Source organism: Abramis brama (assembly GCF_963993115.1).
Source record: "Abramis brama genome assembly, chromosome: 3".
Taxonomy (NCBI): Eukaryota; Metazoa; Chordata; class Actinopteri; order Cypriniformes; family Leuciscidae; genus Abramis; species Abramis brama.
In genome coordinates, this window is record NC_139965.1 from 37,382,350 (window position 1) to 37,404,144 (window position 21,795).

At 37.8% G+C, this 21,795-nt stretch overlaps 1 protein-coding gene across 1 annotated transcript; it reads left to right on the plus strand.

Annotated features, from left to right (window-relative positions):
• The first annotated feature begins 3,516 nt into the window (after positions 1–3,516).
• Positions 3,517–21,572, plus strand: znf507 (zinc finger protein 507). The gene is made up of 7 exons (XM_084107895.1): positions 3,517–3,644; positions 10,757–12,912; positions 13,348–13,465; positions 14,052–14,163; positions 14,843–14,947; positions 15,033–15,167; positions 16,964–21,572. The coding sequence occupies exons 2-7, from the start codon at positions 10,759–10,761 to the stop codon at positions 17,334–17,336; spliced, it is 2,997 nt and encodes a 998-aa protein (XP_083964021.1). The 5' UTR covers positions 3,517–3,644; positions 10,757–10,758; the 3' UTR covers positions 17,337–21,572.
• The last annotated feature ends 223 nt before the right edge of the window (positions 21,573–21,795 follow it).

Genomic DNA, 21,795 nt, shown 5'->3' on the forward strand with positions numbered 1-21,795 from the left:
AACTGTTTCAATGGGACCACTGTCTTCACCCTGAACATATTCAGGCAGTTGAACACTGGCTATGCACACTCGTTCATGGGACACGCCGTCATATTGACTGAGTCCAACTCCATACCGAGAAAAGAGATGCTCTGCACAGGGGAGAGCTTGCTCTTCTCCCAGTTGACCCAAAGCCCTAGATGGCTGAGGTGCCTGAGCACCAGACTGTGTTCGCACAACAAATCTAGAATGAGTCAGTCATCGAGAAAGTTAAAAATGCAAATGCCCACTTCCCTTAATGGGGCAAGGGAAGCCTCCACGCTTTGGTAAAGATGCGGGGAGACAAGGACAGCCCAAAGGGAAGGACCTTGTGCTGGTATGCCCGACACTCGAAGGCAAACCGAAGAAACCGCTCTGTGTCGAGGCAGAATCGAGACATGGAAGTACGTATCCTTCAGGTCGATCGCTGCAAACCAAACTTGGGGGTGCCAAGAGAACCGCAAACTCCGCTCGCAGAACAGGGGCATCTTTGCCTGCCACTGAGGTAATAGAACACCACTGAACCTCTTTAAGGGAAAACTGTTCTTTTAGGCTGAAGCACCTAGGGCGGGGAATCACTGTACTTATTGTATCTGTACACACACACACTGGTGAAACACAGCTGAATGCACCTTTTGTTGATCTCCAGCTCTAGCAAAAATCTAATGAGTGGATGCATGCCGCCATCTTATATACCCATATGTACAGGGGAGTGGTTTGGCATGCAAATTCTACTCACCAATTTCATTGGCCATTTTTCTAAAACTCAGAGGGGATTGGGGCTCCCAAGTGAAACCCCATTTGTCAGTCGACATAATGTCGAAGTGACTGACAGACAGAAAACTGATAGCATACAAGTATGGCAAGGCGATATTTCAGATTTTTTTGATGAATTCATATTTAATGTTTTGCCACAATGTTATTATTTTTAAACAAGAAATCGCGGTTTTGATTAAAAATGTTAGGAAACATTACAATTAAATATGTTGACAATAGAATAATGATAACAGTTAAGAGAAGAAAATTATCCAACCACATGATGGCACTAAAAGTTGCTGTTATTTTCTGTATTTACAAAGCATTTGATGTTAATAATAGCCTACTGGTGTTATTTTTTGGCTAAGAAATATTTAGCATTTTTCTTATTTTATATGCTTTCTGAGTACTGTATATAGGATATGTTTAAGATAAGTTTGTACAATATTTGACTTCACATTTCATGCATATTTTCTGCAAAGATTTTTAATCTTTTAATTTTAATTGTTTTACTTTGTTGATCACTTCAGGTGTGGTGCACTTGGAATATAACTTTTTTTTAACCAGATGGTTAATAAAGAGAATGTTACTTGAATCATATTGTAGTTACGTTATTAAGTTGACTAGCACTAAATTGTGAAAAATTTAGATTTGATTTTTTTGCCATATCTACATTAAAGCTACAATTACAATCAGGTTTGTTCACGACACTGTACATACATTTGCCATGTTTTCATTGTCATGTGACTTGCGACATCAGTTGATTCACAGTTACTTACTTAACTTCTCTTCCATAGCATCATGGGATAGTTAAGTCAATGACGCGTTTACATGACCAAATATTCGGGTTAGAAAAGGGGTACCCCAGGGATCATATCCGGGTTTTTAAAAACCGGGATATGAGCATATTCGGGTTTTTGCCGGTGCTTACATGGCCGTGCGCGACCGGGTTATTGCTAATATTCCGGTTTTGAACGGGTTATTGGCTGCATGTAAACGTACAACCCTGTTCCTGGAGGCACACCAACACTACACATTTTCCAACTCTTTCTAATCAATCACACCTGAATCAACTCATCAGCTCGTTAGTAGAGACTCCAAGACCAGAAATATATGGGTCAGATAAGGGAGACATCAAAATGTGCACTGTTGGTGTGCCTCCACGAGCAGGGTTGGGAAATACTGAACACTTAAGTGTCCATCAGATGTGAACTTCAGATGTGAATGGTTGAAGTAGTAGGTCACTTTTCCCCTACTGTTTTATGAATATTCAGACATACTGTACTACTCTTTTTACATAGGCCTACTGTTTTTCACCCACTATATAATAGGGAAATAGTCATATTTCAGGGACTGATTCATTTAGAAACTAAATGTTTTTAAAATCAGTCATTGAATCTACATCCAATTTGTTGAAAAACACTACAGGTGTGTCCCAATTCACATACTTCTTAACTAGGTGTACTTTAAATACCTAAATGGTGCACTTATTTAACAGAAAAAACAAAGCATGGAATGTTGAACACTTTTTTTATGTTGGACACTTCATGCACTCAATTGTCACAGCTTTCCTTTAGTGGCAGAGGGGGAAAGGCAATGAGAATGAAAACAAAACCAAAAAAAAGTATCACATTTATACACTAGACAGTAAAGTACGGCCCTGTCCCAAATGACCCTAAACACTCATAAACCAAGTGCAACTTAGAATTTAACAAATGAAAGAGTTTTGTTTGTTGTGTTTGGAAATTTTTTTGTGTTTTTTAATAGAAGAGATGGCATAACAACACACTGTGATTGCATGTTAAATGAATCTCTTCAAGTAGCCAACTCTATGTTCATTAAATTAGAAACTTTAGATAAAAAAGATAAAGTACATGGCAATATTGTCTTTAAAATGTAAATTACTCAATGGCAAAGGATTGTGACTTTGGTGTTCAATATATTTGTCATGAGTGCCAGATAATTTTCTACAGTTAGCTTCAGTAATGGGGAACGTAACCTCACTCTCTCACCTAGTGGTTGAGGGCCCAGCTTCTGAAGCTCTGAAGGAGATGCCGCATGGCACCTGCAGTGTTTACAGAGGATTTATTAACTAAAAGAAGGTCCAAAAAGAAGGTTGGTGTTAAAATAGACACCAGTTAATAAGAGGAAAGTTTAAAAGTGCATAAAGTATAAACAAATAACATTTCAGTCAAAATTGTATATTTTAAATCATATATATTTAGGCCTGTATTTTTAAATGAGGGGATGACATAATAATAGAAACTACAGTAGCTACCCAGATAGCAGACAGATGTCGTTTCTACTTTGATTCAATGTCAGTTTGCTATCTGGGTATGTATCCACATTGAATAATTATTCTAATGAAGATATTTGAAATATTCATCTAATTCATATAAATCTTAATAATAATAATTAAAGCACAAGCATAAACATAATCTCCAATTAGGGAAGCATCTTACTTTAAGGGTCTTTACTTTTCACTTCAAAATCTACAAAAGCTGCAGATCTACATCATTTAATTATAAAATAAATAGATCTCTAATGTTGTTTCGGTAGAATAAATTGCGATCAATGCTCAGAATTCTTAAATTAGTACTTCAGCACAAACATACAGAACATAAAGTTAAAAAAAAAGAGTAAATAATGACAACAAGGACGTAGCACTTCTTTCTCAATGTGGTCTTCTAGCGGTGGCAGGTGTTTCTGGCTGATGTCACTTTCCACGGTCACATGACCTGCAGTGAGTCACGTGATCGGCGCTCCATTCTCGCCATTTTGAGTCCAGAGTGAAGCACTTTTACACCCCTGGAATAAAAACAGCGCATCACGGGCACCGAGGCCAAAGATCAGACACAACTGCTGCATCAGTAAGTAGCGTTTGGGTGGTTGAGACAGTCGCATGACTCTGAGCTGTTTATTAAACGGCACAGTTGTTTTTTACAGCTCATGTTGAAGTGTAAAATGTGCATGTGTGTGCTGCTGTTGTCAGAAACGTCCTGCCCCTTTCTCACGTTGCGTCTCCACGGTTATCACGGACACCATGTTCTCAAATACACACACACACTCTCACTCACTCTGCTAAACTTAAGCTCAACTATCTCACACCGAGATTTGACTGAGATTGATTTGCACGTGTTGAGTATCAGTCAGTAGGTCTGTGTCTCTAAACATCCGTCAACGCGTCAAATCTTTATATTATCGCACAGAGACACACAGCATGTGTTTATTTTTACCCCTTCACCATTACGTTTTTTCTTCTTGTCGGTTTTGGCCTTTGATTGTTATTTGCTGTTACTTTGTAACTAACCCATAATATAGTACAATCTGAATATTTTACTTTTACAACATAAAGGCCTAATTGATCTTAAAGGGGACACTTTACCCAACAAGTATAATTCTGTCGTCATTTTCTCACCCTCGTGTTGTTCCTGTATCATTTATTTCCTAAAGTTTAACACGCACACACACAAAGATAGTGAAAAATGTGTCCGAGAAAGTAATTTGCGTCCGATGTTGTTTTGGACCCCATTGACTTTTATTGTATAGGAAAAAAAAGGTTAATTTGGAAGAGGAAAAAAGCACACAAAGCTTTCCTTGTTTTCAATTACTGTAGAATAATTGAATGTTCAATAATTGAATTACATGTTCATACTCCACGTGTCTTTGTTTTGATTCAGTGTAATTCTCTATAACTTCCCTTTTAACTGTTGGTCAAAAATGCAGAAGTGCTATGAGGAAATGAATTACAAGTTGAAGAAAGTGAAGAATCCACTCTCAGATTAGGTGTGACGTAGGGTTGGGCGGTATTACGGTAATATTGTATACCGCGGGATCTTAAAATAGCAACGGTATCAATACCGTCATTACCGTCACTTGTATATAATATATAAATATAATTTATTTAATGCCTAAAAATGCTTATGTGTGGTTGTCATCAAGTGACAGTGTGGAGGAGAAAGAGAGAGAGAGAAGGGAGAGAGGTAAATAGCCTACTGACGAGGCAATTTGTAAATTGTGCAATAAAAAGGTGACTGCGAGAGATGGAAACACCTCTAACCTAATGTCGCATCTCCGAAACAACCACCCATTCACTGTTGCGAGGATGCATTTTGCTTAGCTAGTTCATTAAATAAGCGCATTAGTTCATATTTGTTAAAATATTATAATGTTATTTTTTTCATCTATGTTGATAATGAAAAGTGAACAGCACGAGTAAGATGGGATGCATCGGGAGTCAGACATTTTGACTACTTGGGCTAATTAAGTTCCGTTTTGTAAAAGGCCTGTCTTTAAAGTGATTTTCGTTTTGTATAAATTGTATCTTAATTTTAATACATTTTTCATCAACCAATTGCTTGGATTTAATAAATAAGAATAAATATAGCAGACAATAATCATGACATGATCGTGCGCTGGCACGCGTGTCACTTGCATTGAAATCTCATCATAAATTAACCGAAACTCACAGACTTGACAGATAGGCCAATGTCTAAATAAAGCTTGAAATTTCATTAAACGAAACAATTCAGAACAAAAAGAAATAGGCCACTCGCTGATTATTTAATCCATGATGTGCATTTCTCTCTATGCGCGTTCATACGGAGATGGCGATCATCAAATTCAAAAACGAAACTATTCAAAACAAAAAGAAATAGGCTAGCCTAGCCTACTCTCTGATTATGTAATCCATGATGTGCATTTCTCTCTATCGTTCACTATGGAGATGGCGATCGTAAATTTCTTTAAACGAAACAATACAAAACGAAAAGAAATATAGCCTAGTCAGCATACTCTCTGATTAATCCATGATGTGCATTTCTCTCTATAGGCGCGCACGCATTCACTACGGAGATGCCGATCGTCAATTTCTTTAAACGAAAGAATTCAAAACGAAATGAAAAAGGCTAGCCTATACCTTCTGATGTAGTAATCCATGATTTGCATTTCTCTCTATATATGCGCGTTCACTAGGAGATGGCGATCATCAACTTAATCTTTGCAGCAGACGCTGACAGAAAAGTTGTATTAATAAAAATCAATGGACGCGTGTCACCGGATTTACAAATGCACTTCTTGCTTGTTGCACGCACACATTTCAAAATAATGAGATATTATGTTGAAAAAAATTATTAATAATAATAAATCTTTAATAATATTTGATTGAATGTTGAATGTTGTGCTTGTTTAATTTAATAAAATTAATACTTTAATTGTGATAATTAAAATAATTAAATATTATATATTAAGTGTCCCATTTTTGCTCATTTATTAATAGTATTTATATCTAGCACCCCCTCAGCACCTGCGTTAAAAAATTATTTGGCGCCGCCATTATAACGGCCCACGTATTAAAAATAGTCAAGTCTAGGCTAAATCGGGCTCGGGCTCATAATTACATTTAATGCTGTCAGCCGGGCTCGGACACAAAGTGCACAGGTTGGGCTTGATTTTTTTTTTTTTGCCCGATCTGGTATTCAGTTTCTGAACGGTGTAGGCACAAGCCAACAGTTTGGTGACGCTGTCTGGGCCTTATGTCATAATTTTTAATTTGTCACGGTAATACCGTATACCCCGGTAAAATAGGGAGGGGGTTTGACGGTATCAAAATTTGGATACCGCCCAAGCCTAGTGTGAAGTCACTCAGGTATTATAAAAATATCTCTAAGGTATGCTGTACATTCTGCCATTATTGCAAACAATATAAATTTTTAAATATCGTCATACTGTTGCGTAGCTGTAAACAATTGCTGCATATATTATTGGCTTCAAAGAGCGCTATGAGTGTATTGAGAGGGGACCTCTATTAACTGCATAGCCCTTTTACTGATGGTTAAAATTTTATAAAACAAACATAACCCACACTCAACTAACTTTCATTAATGTGGCAAATACCACAGCCCTATGATTTCCGCAATGTTGAAAATGTGGACTGAATCACGGAACGTTACTGTATAAAGCGTCATGTCACAGAACTGTTGTATGGATAAATCAAAAGTAGAGCTGTACAATGAATCAAATTACAATATGGATTGGTGTATGTGAATATTAAAGCTCAAAAAGACTGCTATTGAATCTGAAGTCTGCATGTGTCTCTGTGTGAATGAGCACCGCACTTTTCGTCTACTACACACTTTCGTCTGCCATCTCACTATATGAACTTCATCTCCAGATCTGCTCTGAGAGTTCACATTATAACCATTATACCATTTAATTCAAGAAAAACTATCTCTACTACACAGAGAAACTTCACAACAACCTGTCAAAATAAAGTTTGGTTTAAGTTGAAATAATAACAGAAATATATTACCATTGCACTGTTGTAGGCCTATACTTCAAGTAGAAGGAGGCGTAGTAAAAATGATAGGCTACTATATTACTATACTATAATAATAATTATTAAAAACACAGAAACTCAAAGGTCTTCATTAGAGCCTGCAAAAACAAAAGTTTGATCTAACTTGAAATTATAAAATAAATATTACTATTACACAGTAAAATGTACTTCTTAAAATAATAATACATTATTAACATTATTTTTAGGAATATCACTCAAGTTTTCATACTCTATATAGTTTTAATACATTTGAATTTGATTGCATTGTAACTAAATCGTTTGTTAGTATTGTAAATTGATTTGATTACCTCCATTTTTGTATTGACATTACAACATTTTTTATATTCTGTATCATGACAGTAAAATATGGCACTATAAACTTAGAAATATGTCTATTCATAAAAAGAAAAAATACAGTGATGTGCAGTGAAACTGCTAGAATCTTTAATCAACTACCTATCAGCAGGCTATTCATTTAGTGATAATGACTGGCTGACTGTACGTAATCATGCTTATTACAGTCCACTACTAAATAACATACAAACAACATGGACATGAAATTTGGATTTACATAAATGTATTAGCTAACTCTAACCCACTGCAGTGAAACTGAACAAAAGCACAGCTAGCCTATATAGGAAACAGGTTTCACTAATGAGCATTTAGTAGTCTAATACTGTGTATCCCTGGGCAACTTTCATTATTCAGAAATATTGACCGCTGATTACTGAGATTGACAGGCAGACTCTTGTGTGATGAAATCATGTAGTCTAAATCATATTAATCTGACATGGAAAAAAAATAAATAAAATAAAAATGGCTGATTTACTATGCAGTAACTAGTGGGTGATATTTATAGGTATGTGAAGTAGGCCTAATGGCTATTCTTGTAAATATGTAAGGAGGGCCTCTTCCACTGTACACCTAGAAAGCTTATCATCTTAAAACCAGTGCTGGAAGAAGTACACAAATCTTGTTCACAAATCAAGTACTGGGGTAAAAGTACATATACCATAACAAGATATTACTCCAGTAAAAGTATTAATACCCTTTTTTTACTTTTTTTTTTTACTTCAGAAACAGCTTGACTGGAATTTGAATCAGTGAGTTGTTGTCACAAATGAATCGTTCAGTGCGTGCGATTTACGAACTGATTTAAAGGTAGGGTAAGTAGGATTTTTCTAAAAAAAAAAACATTCCAAATGTGTTTAAACTGTCTTTATATACCAATACATAATTAAAATATAAGTACTCTGAAAAAGAGAGTATACAAATCGAGTGTCTGTAGACCTCTCACGACTGTTGTAAACACAGCTAATTATTTCCATTCACTCCACCCCCTCCCTTCTGGGCTCCTTCCAAAGCCACGCCCCCAAAACACATGAGCGCGACGCCAAATGCTCAGGCTCAGGAAGACGCATTTATTTACCTGAGACGAGTGCAGAGGAAGGTGCGCAGTGCATGCAGTGACATCATGTCAGAATCACATGTAATAAAATACCTAACTTTATCACTATAAATATAAACAAATAAGATGGCTTTTAGTACTCACTATCAAGCTAGCATATCGATACTGGTAAAGTTTAAAATATATTTTGTTTGATTCGGTAACAAGCTATATTTAGGCTATAGGTAACGAGCTATATTTATAAGGCAAAGCTAAAAACAGGTTGCATTGATACACGTTTTTCCATTACCATCAGTTAAACTGTGATGAAGGTGAATTTCGTGTAAGAGTCATAACATATACGGTGTTTTGCATGTAAGAGTTTACATGATGAAAACATTGTTGACTCTGATGAGGACTAACGTTACACTCCGGTGACAAGTACCGCATCGTCGGTTCGAGGACAGGTCCGGGGTCGAGGGCGAAGCAGAGGAGGTCGTTCAAGAGTGCGGGCAACCAGGGTCCGAGGAAGTAGTTTTTGCCTTGTTTGCCTTTGCTGACTGCATATGCAGGTGCTTTGAATTCTGAATGCTCTTTCTCTGCCATAATTTAACTCTTCGTAGGTTCCGCGCCTCTCTTGCACTCCCCTCAAATCAAACGGGTGCGCGCGCATATGGGCAGATCTAGCAACAGTGGTGGTAGCCATGGTTGCGAGAGTGAGTGACAGTCGCCCAAACCAATCAATTGTTTCGTCCCGGATGGAAATAATGAGCGGTGTTTATTGCAGATTAAAAGGTCTACAGTCACTCGATTTTTAAACTCTCTTTTTCAGAGCACTTACATTTTAATTATGTATTGGTATATAAAGACAGTTTAAACAAATTTGAAAAAAAGTTTTTTATAAAAATCCTACCTACCCTACCTTTAACAGGTTAATGGAAAAGAATCAGCATGTTAGTGAATTGGACCCCGCTAAATAACGTTGAACGAAATGTTTTTTATAACATGTAGTGGAGTAAAAAGTATGAAAATTACAGATACCATATAGTAAAAGTATTAAAGTATGTTTGTTTTTTTCTTTTCATTTTTACTTAAGTCAAAGTAAAAAAAAATACTTATTGATGAATGTTTATTTAGTTTGCAGTTCTATACTCCATCCACACACAGACAGAGCTTAAATAGGCTACTGCTCAGTCTGACATCATCATAAATTATGAATTGTCAAGTAGCCAGCACTAGTCAATAAGGACGTTTACGCAGACACTTTGATCTGCAAATAAGAAAACGTTATATTACCAAAACTTGTCATACACTGATAACTACTATACTGATAATTGCTGATAATTAAAGTGTGCAAACAGATACAAATAATATAGCATATTAGCATATTAGCTGTACTAGCATATACCATATATCATATAAAAATGAAGAAAAACAAAATGTGTTAATGCGTATTGACAAATATACAATATAAAAACAGACGTCGTATAGGGCATAATGTATTAATATTTTAAGAATGTTTTGTAAACATACTGGTTTTATATCATTTGAAACTGCTATGACATCGGGGAAGACACATGAGCATTAATTTTGCATTATTTTAAAGTTATATTATGTAATTTTTATGTAAAGCCTGCCCTGTTCAGATGGTAATAAACAAATGTGAACATGTCCACATTCAAGCATTTCATACAATAGGCTTAAACAGCTTTCACAGAAGATTTAGTTCACAAACATCTGACAGTCGTGATCTAAATATGATTTTCATTTACAATAATAAATCCTAAAATTCGGCATTAGTAACTTACTTTTCGCGCCATCACGCGCACTCAAGTTCTGTGGATTTCAAGTTCTTGGTTCATTTTGAGTCAGACTTGTGAATCATAAATGAATCGTTCAGTGCTATTTACAAACTGATTTAACAGGCTAATTGAAAATAATCAGCTTGTTAGCGAATTGGACACCGCTAAATAACAAGAAACGACATGTTATTTGTGAAATGTAGTGGAGTAAAAACTATGATATTATGCTTTGGAATGCAGTGAAGTAAAAGTTTCCCAAAATAAAAATACTCAAGTAGATTTTTCAAGTATCTGTCTTTTATCTAAGTACAGTAACAACGTAAAAATACTTTGTTACTGTCCACTACTGCTTAAAACCATTCTCCAACTCAGCATTTCTGAACTTTTAGAAAGCTGAAAGTGGCTGTTTTCTTAGTTGTGCCATTTCTTTCACATTTTATTTGTTACATGTTTCAGGAATGGAGGACAGCAGTGGTGTTGCTGTCTTAGTGCCTCACTCTAGAGGCCAGCAGGATACAGTCTTCATTCCTGACAGACGTCTTCATGGTGGCGAGGACCAGCAACGGCAGCAGCAAAAGCAGGCTGCTGACTCTCTTATTCAGGTCATTGAGAAGCTCAGCAAGATTGTGGAGAAGAGGCCCAGAAGATGCACCATCTCTGGGAAAAAGAGACCCTTGGTGACCTGTGCATCTGTACCTGTTCCAGACAGCAGGGACTGCACTGAAGGGGCCACACCTTGTAAGAGACCCAGAGAGCAAAGGGAAAAGCAGCCAGCACCCAGCAGCACGCCTGGGCATGTGTTCGCACGGGAGCCTTCAAGTCAAGGCACTCGGACAGTTACGTGTTACCAGTGCAGTATGTGCCGATTTATCTCACCTACATTGGAGCTGTTGAAAGAGCACCTGCTGCAGCATGACGAGCAGCACAGTGAGCTCATCCTCATGTGCTCAGAATGCCAGTTCACTTCAAATCATCAAGAGGAGCTGGTGGCACACGTAAGACTCCACCTGGAGGAGGGCGACCATGCTAGACGCATCCTAGACGAGCAAGCATTGGCTAGGAGGGTTCACCAAGGGATGACGGTTTTGAAGGCAAGCAACTTAGAATCAGAGAAGACGTCTACGCCGAAGAAGTGGTACAGCTTTGAGCAGGGCAGGTACCGTTGTCTTATCTGCAACTATGAATGCAGACAGCAGCGCAATTTGAAGACCCATGCATGGAAACACGCTGGCCTGGTTGACTGCTCATACCCAATATTTGAAGATGAGACCGACTGTCCTGATACTTTACAAAGCTCATGTCCTCCTTCAGTTCCAGCAGGCAAAGAGGATACCATTGTAGTCCTCGCAGCAGTTGGAGGAAAACCTCAGACGATGCATGGCTCCTCTAGCCTCCAGCTAAAGCTGTGTGCCTCACCAGAAGTGAAGTGTCATGGGGAGACAGCAGCTTTGAAAACAGTGGAGAGCAAAATGCCAGTGATTAGCCACATTTTTTCTATTAAAGACCCCGAGGAGCCCTTGATGGAGGTCCAGGTGACACCAGAGGCGCAAATGGAGCTGGAGTTGGAGACTGAGAGTCAACAGGCGAGCTCCGACAGCCTCCTGTCCTCTGCACAGAAGATTATCAGCTGCAGCGGCAACAGTGCCGGCCACGTCAATGTCATTGTGGAACGCCTTCCTTGTGCTGAGGAACCGGTGTCGAGCAAACCTCTGCTCCTCAGCCCAGAAGTAGGAGGAGACAAAACCCTTCTTGCCTCTGAGGAGCCAGAGTTAGAGAGTCAACACCACCCCATATACTACAAACAAAAGGAGGAGGTTGTGATCACCTGGAATGAAGAAGATCGCCAACAGGAGGAGGAGACTGTGTCTTTAGGATCTCCCTCAGATGAAAACGTGCCACCGGTTCGGAGAAGGACTTACTCGGAGTCTCTTCGGCTGCATTCTTTAGCAGCCGAGGTACTGGTGGCCATGCCCATGAGGGCCCCGGAGCTTAGCAAAACCACTGCGAAAGGTATCCATGACCTGTGTACGCAAAGCCCTGACACAGGCCAGAAAATTATAGAGATTGCAGACACTGCCAACCCTAAGGTGTCCTCAGGAGAGCTCACCTGTGCCATTGGAGAGCCAGCTGCTCTACTTAACCTTGGCCTCCAGAGTTCAAAAGATTCTAGAGATGTGCTGGTCGAGGGACCCTCCAAAGCCGGCATCAGCATGTCCCTTTTGACAGTCATCGAGCGGCTGCAAGAGCGTTCTGACCAAAACACTTCAGATGAGGACATTCTGAAGGAGTTGCGGGACAACGCCCAAAGCCAACATTCTGGTGGAGTTCCTGGGGGTGTTGTTGTGCCCGCCGAAGTTTCCTCTTCAGAAGGTCTGGTGGAATATATAGCTGGGAGTGAGAGGCCCTATCGCTGTCGACTGTGCCTATACAGCAGCGGAAACAAGGGCTACATCAAGCAGCACCTACGGGTGCATAGACAGAGAGAGCCCTACCAGTGCCCCATCTGTGAGCATATAGCCTGTGACAGCAAGGACCTGGAGCGTCACATGATCCACCACTTCAAGCCCCGCATGTACAGCTGCAAGCAGTGCACAGAGAGGTTCTACTACAAGGTGAGGAGAGAAACAAACCTGTCTAGTGGAAATACATTTTTTTACAAAGGGCTTTTATCCTAATACGCCTGTTGAAGCGAAGAACAGCATTGGCCTTTTATCGTTATTAGAATATTTAATTCAAATGATTCTGTAATCATTTACTCTCATGCTGTTTGTCTGTGTCTTTCTTTGTTCTGTGCAACACAAAAGATTTCAATTTGGAATTTTTTGTTGTTGTTGTTGCATAGAAGAAAGAAGTCATACAGGTTTGGAACAACATGATGGGACATCAAATATTCTTTAACTAAAAGAGCAAGTATTAATTTTATTCCATGTAGATTGGCGTAACGAGTTTATAATTTTGGAGTGCACTGCTCTCCCTTCCACTGATGCGTTATTAATAACTTCCTCCTTATGAAGCACTGATGATGGTTTTATTAATACCTCATTCAGAGTCAGCTGAGGAACCACGAGCGAGATGGGCATGGGATAGACGACATCAGCAACACACTGACCCACGTCACTGAAAGCACAGCAATCGTTGAAGACACAGCCATGATGGCAGATGAGTGTGAGCATGAAATATATCTTCAGCACCACACAACCAAAAAAAAAAAACATTTCACAGCTGCACAAAAAATAAAATAAAAATGAACACCTTCTCCTCCTTATAAAGTCCTTAGTCTTTATAAACATTAGTACAGATGTGTTTTTTTCTTTTGCATTCTAACATACATCTGAGTGTTTTTTTTAAATAATAGGGTGGGGGCCTATTCTATTGGTTATTGAATGGATTTTGAGACGTGGATGTTGCGCTCAAAAATGAATGCAAACTTGCAGTCAATTGTGGAGGGATGGGTCTTAAATGGTCTAAATGATTGGAGAATTCCGGCAAACATCCATTTTTTTTTTTTTACTAGTAGCTCGATTTGACATTTTAATAATTTTTTATTATTATTATATAATATATTACTACAATGTAATATATGTAACATATAACATGCATTTACAAAATAGGTTTAATTTTAATGCCAACTGTAACATTACAAATAATGTGTGATTATCATTTACCCCTTTTCCATCAACATGGTTCTGGTGGTTATTTAACAACTTGGAGACATTCAATATTCTCTTTACAATTTCTTTTTATTGCTCAGATTCAGTTGGCGAGCAGAGCATTTTCAAATGCGACGTGTGTGACTACACCAGCTCCACGTATGTTGGGGTGCGCAACCATCGGCGAATCCACAACTCTGATAAACCATACAGGTTTGTGGTTTTTTTTTTTTGTCTCATTGAATATAAGGATAAATGTTTAGAAATGTGTTTTTTGAAATGTATTTTGTTGTAAATGATACATTGCACAAGGAGAACAAATCAGAAAGCATGAGATGTTTTGTAGTTTAAAAAAATGTGTCTGGAAATGAAAGCATTACCAGTTATCACCACAAGGGTGCAGTGGTGCTCAGGATAAGTCTTTGCTGCCTGTACTCATTGTGTTAAGGCCTTATGCTGAGAATGTTCAAGATCTTGTTAGCTTCAATGCAAGCGCACATACACAAACCCGATCACATGTAAGCTCACATAAACACCTCAAGGTCCCTTTTATGGTCTCTTTGTGTGATCTGACATGTCTTGCTTCAGTTCTGTTCATCCATGATCATTTCAAAAAGAACTTCTGAGAGAAAGGGTCCTTTTAAGCCACAGGATCCATTCAAAGCCTGCAATGTATTGCATTTGCCGCAAGCAGCCTCTCTATAAACGCACTTTCAATGGTCTTTAAACAAAGGCCTTCAAATGTTCAAACACACAGCCGATTAGAAAAAAGAAAATTTACTGTGCAAACAAACAACGGCTGACCCCACTTGACAGGCGCTCCAGAAGGTCTCTATTGAAACCGGTCTTGTGCCGCTCTAACTGGTTATCCTGTGCCGCATGACCCCTCTAGGTGCTGCAGCTGTGATTTCGCCACAACTAATATGAATAGTCTGAAGAGCCACATGAAAAGACATCCACAGGAACACCAAGCCATGCAGCTGCTGGAGCAGTACAGGTGAGAATCAAACACTTTGGAAGAGCTGGTGTACAGAACTTGACAGTAGGTGGAGATGGGTGATAATCTTTATTCTGTGTTACAGGTGCTCGCTGTGTGGTTACGTGTGCAGCCACCCACCATCTCTCAAATCCCACATGTGGAAACATGCTGGAGATCAGAATTACAACTATGAGCAAGTCAACAAGGCCATTAATGAAGCCATTTCTCAGAGTAGCCGGTAGGAAGGACCTTTATAATATATTGTTTTATGTGATTGTTTTTTTGTTTTGTTTGGTTTTTACTCTAGGGTGAGGTTATATAGGTAAAAATGAATAATTATGTGATGTGAATTATATTTGTGATTTTTATTTGTGATTATATTTGTGATGTAGCTAAAAAAATAAAATATAAAAAAAAAACTTTCTCAAGATTTTGACAATATTTGATATCTTGATATTTATGTTTGCTCTGAAATTTAAAGTGTTGCATATTTCATAAAATTTTTTCAGTAAATAAACACAAGGACAATTATATTTAACAATTTTTATTTATACACTACCGGTAACTTTTTTTTTTTCATTCCATTATTCCTGTTATGCATTTAATACATTATATGACTATATTAATATAATAACATTCAATATGAATTACAATATTTCTCCCAAAATACAATGGTTACAGTCAGTTACTACAGTAAATCCATGGTTATTGGTGATTTGTTGGGTCACCAACCACAAATCACATGGTTGGTGATTTGTGGATTGAAAAGCACTCTTGCTGAATCGTTCACGGCACAATGTTTCTCCTGTTTTCGCTGTATTGTGCTGCGCTGTATATTGGGCCGAGCTGATAAATGGTCCATGTGCGGTTCCAATGAGTAGCTCCACTTTGTTCTGTGCGTTTGCCGTTTATGTTTCTCATACGCAACAGAATTGGCAGCTCATAATTTAAAGAGTTAGTTCAACCAAAAATTTTTATTCTGTCATTAATTACTCGCTTTCATTTAGTTCCAAACCCGTAAGACTTTCGTTCATCTTCGGAACACAAATGAAGATCTTTTTGATGAAATCTGAGAGCTTTCTATCCCTCCATAGACAGCTACGCAACTACCATTTTGACTCTTTAAAAAATTCATTCAAGATATTGTAAATCTATTACATATGAATTTAGCAGTTAACATTTTCTGAAGAGACACAATCGCTTTATATGATGAACAGAAAGAATTTAGGCTTTTATTCACATAAACATTCATCAACTCTCACATCAGTTGTTGTAAACGGAAGCTCAAGCATGTTCGCTTGACGTGCGAGAACCAATGAGGTTAATTCTCGTGTTACGCAGCACACGTTTGAGCTTCCGCAAGAACCAATGAGGTTTGTTCTTGTGCGTCAAGCAAGTTCAGTTGAGCTGTTTATGTTTGCTGATCAATGTCAATAAAAGCTTAAATTATATCTGTTCATCATATAAAGCGATCGAGTCTCTTCAGAAAACTTTGGACTAAACCACTCAATTTATATGGATTAATTTTACAGTCTTTTTATGAACTTTTTGAAGCGTCAAAGTTTCAGTTGTGTAGCCTGTCTATGGAGGGATAGAAAGATCTCAGATTTCATCAAAAAGATCTTCATTTGTGTTACAAAGATGAATGAAAGTCTTACGGGTTTGGAACTAAATGAAAGTGAGTAATTAATGACAGTTAGTTTTGGGTGAACTAACCCTTTGGGCAACTTAGAGGTTGCACTGGTGCAACTACAAACAAATTTTAAGTATCACTGGCATGAAAAAACTTTTACTCTTTAAATCTTTAAAACTAATTTGATCAGTTTGAACTAATTCACTGAACTGAATTGAACTTGCCAACTCTTCAGCTGTTTTTGCTTCTAAAGTTTAAGTCAGAGAGCTCTGTTTTAAAACCTCTCTGTCTTAAAATTCTCATTCACAGGCTGGTAGAACTAAACAAATGACATGGTCTTATAGAAATGTAATGGCCTTACTAACGCAGTTTTCTTTTCTTTGTTTTCTCCTGGGATTAAGATCTCCTACGACGCCTCTGAAGTCAACGCATGAGACTGGGATGGAGCGTCCGTATATTGTCTTGACCAGAAAAGACAAACAGTCACCTGAGGTGGCTTCTGCTTCAGGTGGACAAGAGGGCAACCCCATGAGGCCATCGTCCACCAGGGAGCTGGCCGGCGGGGCTGTAGCGTGGCGGAGCGGTTCGGGGCAGACGCGGGCAGGTATGGAATACTGTGTGCTGCTCTTTTGCTGCTGTATCTGTGGCTTTGAGTCCACCAGTAAAGAGCAGCTGATGGAGCACATGAAGCAGCATGAGGGAGATCTGATCAGCATCATACTGAGCAAGGAGCAGCAGGGAAATCAGCCCACAGAGACCAGCAGCAGCCAGTGACACGCACATATTCATGCATACCGTTCTTGTATCATTTCTGCTTGGACAAGCAACATGCACACTTTCAAAAGTTTCTTTTATTTTCTCTCGACTTACCTTTGTATTGATGTCACAGTTAGTTTCCGTTACTGTTATTGACCATGGACGTGTGATTTCAGCAAAGTGCAGTCAAATAGGTAACAAATGAAATGTAATTTACTAGTTCAGCAGCGGAAAAAGTAACTTTTGTTGTGAATTATGCAAATTATGAATTTCAAAGTCATTGTATACCTCATCTGTTCAGAACATACATCGTAGAGTCCACACATTATGAAAATGAGGCAGCTTCTCTTGTTCACTGTAATATTATTTATATCTATATTTCTTATGTGCGTTTACCTTTTGAGTTTAGAGAGACTGATTTCTTTCTTGCTGTCTGTGTGTCATTTGCATTGATATTTATCAAACTAATTTATTTTATATGCATGTTCCCCTCCGTTATGTTCATACAAATTAGAAAATATGTTTCTAGTTATGGTCTCTTTTTTTGGTGCTATTGGTCTTGCGCTCAGAAATGAGCGAAATAAGTCATCATTGGGAATGTATCTTAAATTTGTATATAAACGTTATATAATGAATTTAAATGTTTTCATTGAAACAGCACAAATATAAAGTTGGCCCCATTTAAAAATTAACTATTGGAAACATGCAGCAGAAAAAGCTACAGATAGATCAATGTATAATTATTATTGTTATTAATGAAATGCACATATTCAAATCCATATCAAGCTATAGCAAAGTTAAAATGCCAAAACTTGAAGATGTTTCTCACTCTTAAATACCCCTTAATTTTTTAATGAGTAGGTTATTGTAGTTGTATGTTTTTTTTCATCTTTTTTTATTCTGCTGTGTAATGGTTAAACAAAACAAAACAAAACTACAATTCATAACTTGGTCATGGGTTTAAAATGAGATTTATCCAGAAAAACGTAGTACTAGGTTATTGGGTTGTCACAATACCAGCTACAGTATCACGATACCAAGTAGTACCGCGGTATCTCTATTATTGAGTGGATCTGTTGTTATTGCAGAGGCTGTTCTGTTGTATTAATTATTTACAGTTCACACAAAAATGTTGTCGTTATATAATATATTGGTTGTTCTTATTAGTACTTTAATATTATTGTAGTATAATATAGTTTTGAACACGTTTTTTCCCCCTTTAAGTGGCATTGCAGTGCATTTTTCACAGAAACTCAAGGGAGATTTTATAAAGACAAAGCTTAAATTTTAAATTTTACTTTAAAGTTATATCATCAGTAATTAATATGAGCATTTCAAACGAACCCGAAAACGCTATGTTCACACTGTGGCCAATATCAGATTCAAGTGTGAACTGGTTACGGTCCTGAACTGACCCGCATGCACAAAAGAACAATAACAGAGACGGCATGGAGTTAACACGGAGGTTCATGAAGTCAGCGGGTGCGTCTCAATCAATAGTTCCTGGGTCATGAATATCGTGTTCATGAATTCAGGCACTGGTAAGGACAGTTAGGAACCTGACTCCCTACACCCTTTCCAGCAACATGACAACTTTGCTATTACATATATGTGCAACATTTCAGCCATAAATAAATTATAAATATTAGCTAGATTGTTCGTTACCTGTCTAGCGATGTGTTTATGCTGAAATATAATTAGATAATGGTCTGTAATTTAAAAAACATCTATTGTGTGTCAGTGTAGTGAGTTGGCTCGTGTGATTAATGATTTGTGCTTCAGAACTTCCGTTAAAGTGAACAAAGTGAGCATCGATGCTCCCTGGTTTTCACGGTGCATTGTGGGACATTTAGGGAGTGACTGTTTCAGTGCACTGGTAGGATTTTGCAAATGGCCGACTCCCTGAACAGTGCCCTGACTACTGAACTAGGGAGCTGACTGAGCGTGTTTTACGTGTTCATTTATTAGGTGATGTGACGAGCATGAGGAGAAAGAGATCAATGTTTTTCCTCAAGTTTTGCTTGTATAGTGTTGTCATCTTAATTCTTATGAGTATAACAGCTGACTGTCCCTCCACTGACTAACTTTGCTGCCGTCTTCAATATTCACTCAGTGACCAAAACTTTGGAGTGACTCCCATGAGCACAGAATTGTAAAAGTTATATGAATGCCGATATAGCTGAAGTCGTATTGCAAAACATCAAACCTGTATCTGATTTAGGACCACATATTGAAGTGGTCCAAATCAGAATTGAAAAGATCAGATTCCATCTGGTTTGTGCTGTTCACACCGTTATGAAAAAAAAATATATAATAACATATCCAAGTCACATACTAGGGGAAAAAGTGGAAAAAATGGATTAGGTCCAGTTTTACCTGAAGTCCACCAACCTCATCACAGGAGGTGCTCGTGCGGATTTTTCACATTGTTTTATTCCACTCTTTCAGAAGGCCGTTATATGCGTTTTTGCTTTATAACACGCTGTCATATTACAAGTAATTCATCTTTTAATTCCTGTGTTTAATTCTGTTGCGCTTCGTCTAGAGTCATGTGTGATCTGCACCTTAATCACAGGAATAAACATGCCAATGCAATGCTGAATATGAGCCATGGGTGCCGCTCCAGTGCATCACAGTACTAACGTTTGGAAAATACTGGAACGCTGTCAGTATTTTGAGGCTTGGGCATTGTGATACTACCATAGCACCAGTGTACTGTGCAACCCTAGTAGTTGAGATTTTGCTTTATCACTACCTCAAATTTACTACTTTTTGTCCCCTACACTTTTGACCTCGGCTTTGATCTTAAGGTCCTTCAGTCTGACTTTATATGCAGCATATTTTCCTAGGAATGATTTGCATACACTTAATGTTTGTATGTCAACAGTCTAAAATGCAAAATTAGCATGAATAAAAGGGCATCCATAATTCATGCAGGCTTCACACTGCCCAGTGTATCAGAGAAATTAACTCTTAGGGATTAAATCATAGGAATTTACATAAACAATTGTTATATTCTGAACTTAATGTACTAATTTACAATTCAAACTGCAAGTGTCTCAGAAGTAGTAACATGGTCTGCATATAAATCATGTTACCATGATGCATCATAATGAAAATGGATAGGACACATTTACCAGTATTGAAATTGCTTTCTCACTTTAATTCAGTGTTTTGCCTCATAAATATCTGTTGAGTGTTTCTTTCAGAGGATGTGTATTGTTGTTTATGCGCATAATGCACACTTGCTTTCTAAGTAATGCCATCAAAGAGAGATTGAGCTTCGTAGAAAGTTCATGTTGTTTTCCAGCTGCATTTCATTTGCTGTATCACTCTGCTGACGTAGTCCAAACTGATCAAGAACCTACCATTTGGGATTATCCCTTTTCTTTTCTCTGTCTGTGAGCAGGAGTTGGCAGACACCCTGTACACATTGTATTCCAGCAATCAGCTCTATTTGGAGTCGTCGCTGTTGTTTTTCACATTTCTTTCTGGAACAATTGCAATACATCTGGAATGTACTTTTTTCTAAAGATACACAATACATTTCAAGTAATCTGCATCTGAATTAGCAGGGCTTCATGAGATAATTGTTGTGAGATTTGGTAATCATCATGAGAACAGCCTCTCAGCCACAAGTGTGCCTTCCATTTCAACAACCTCATCTTTAATGGAGCTTCAGTCAAGAAATATACCATACATCTTAAGCCAAGTATATTGAGTGCTTTGGCATCTTAGATTCTGTATAATGTGCCCACAATATTGTGTAATGTATTCGGTCACACGGTACTGTAAAACGGTTTTGTATGTGACTTGCTGTATATATATACTGTAGAAAACTGACATTTTTTTAGAGGAATTCTATTTTTTAAAACTTGTATAAACACTACAGAAAGAAAAAGAATCAAAAGGAAAGCAACTGAATCAAAATGACCTTTGACTCGCCAAAGTGGATCAAAAAGGGTCTTTACTGTGTGTAAGGGAACGGTTGGCATTCGAAACTCCAGACAAGCACATCATGTTACATGCTTCCATGCCAAAGGAGAGAGGAGAAAAAAAGAAAAGAAAAAGAAAACACTTCTGAATTTTACAGTCTAAAGGCCTCTCAGTGCGATTTTCCTTTTCGAGCACAGAGGTCCAAAGGGCCCTGTTTTGATATTAGTGTTCCGTTCACAATTATTTATTTGTTCTTTTGAAACTGTAATGTTATCATTTTTGCCAGTGTATTTTTGGTAATAAACAATGTGAACAACAGTCACCTGAATGTGTCTTTATTTGGTCTTCAGAGTTAGCAAAAGCAATCTACCCAACAACATTTATAAAATGCACGTATCTAAATGTAATCCTAAATTCAGTGGATTTCACCCTGCATCAAAAACTTGTGAAAATGTGAACATGCTTTTGTGCAAATGGACAAACTGTTCTGTAATAATAATTAATTAATTAACAAATAAATACAATTTTAAATAAAATATAT

Coding starts and splice junctions, on each gene's coding strand:
- znf507 (XM_084107895.1), top strand. CDS start 10,759: ATGGAGGACAGCAGTGGTGTTGCTGTCTTAGTGCCTCACTCTAGAGGC. Junction 14,948..15,032: donor CAGCTGCTGGAGCAGTACAG/GTGAGAATCAAA, acceptor TCTGTGTTACAG/GTGCTCGCTGTGTGGTTACG. Junction 15,168..16,963: donor GCCATTTCTCAGAGTAGCCG/GTAGGAAGGACC, acceptor CCTGGGATTAAG/ATCTCCTACGACGCCTCTGA.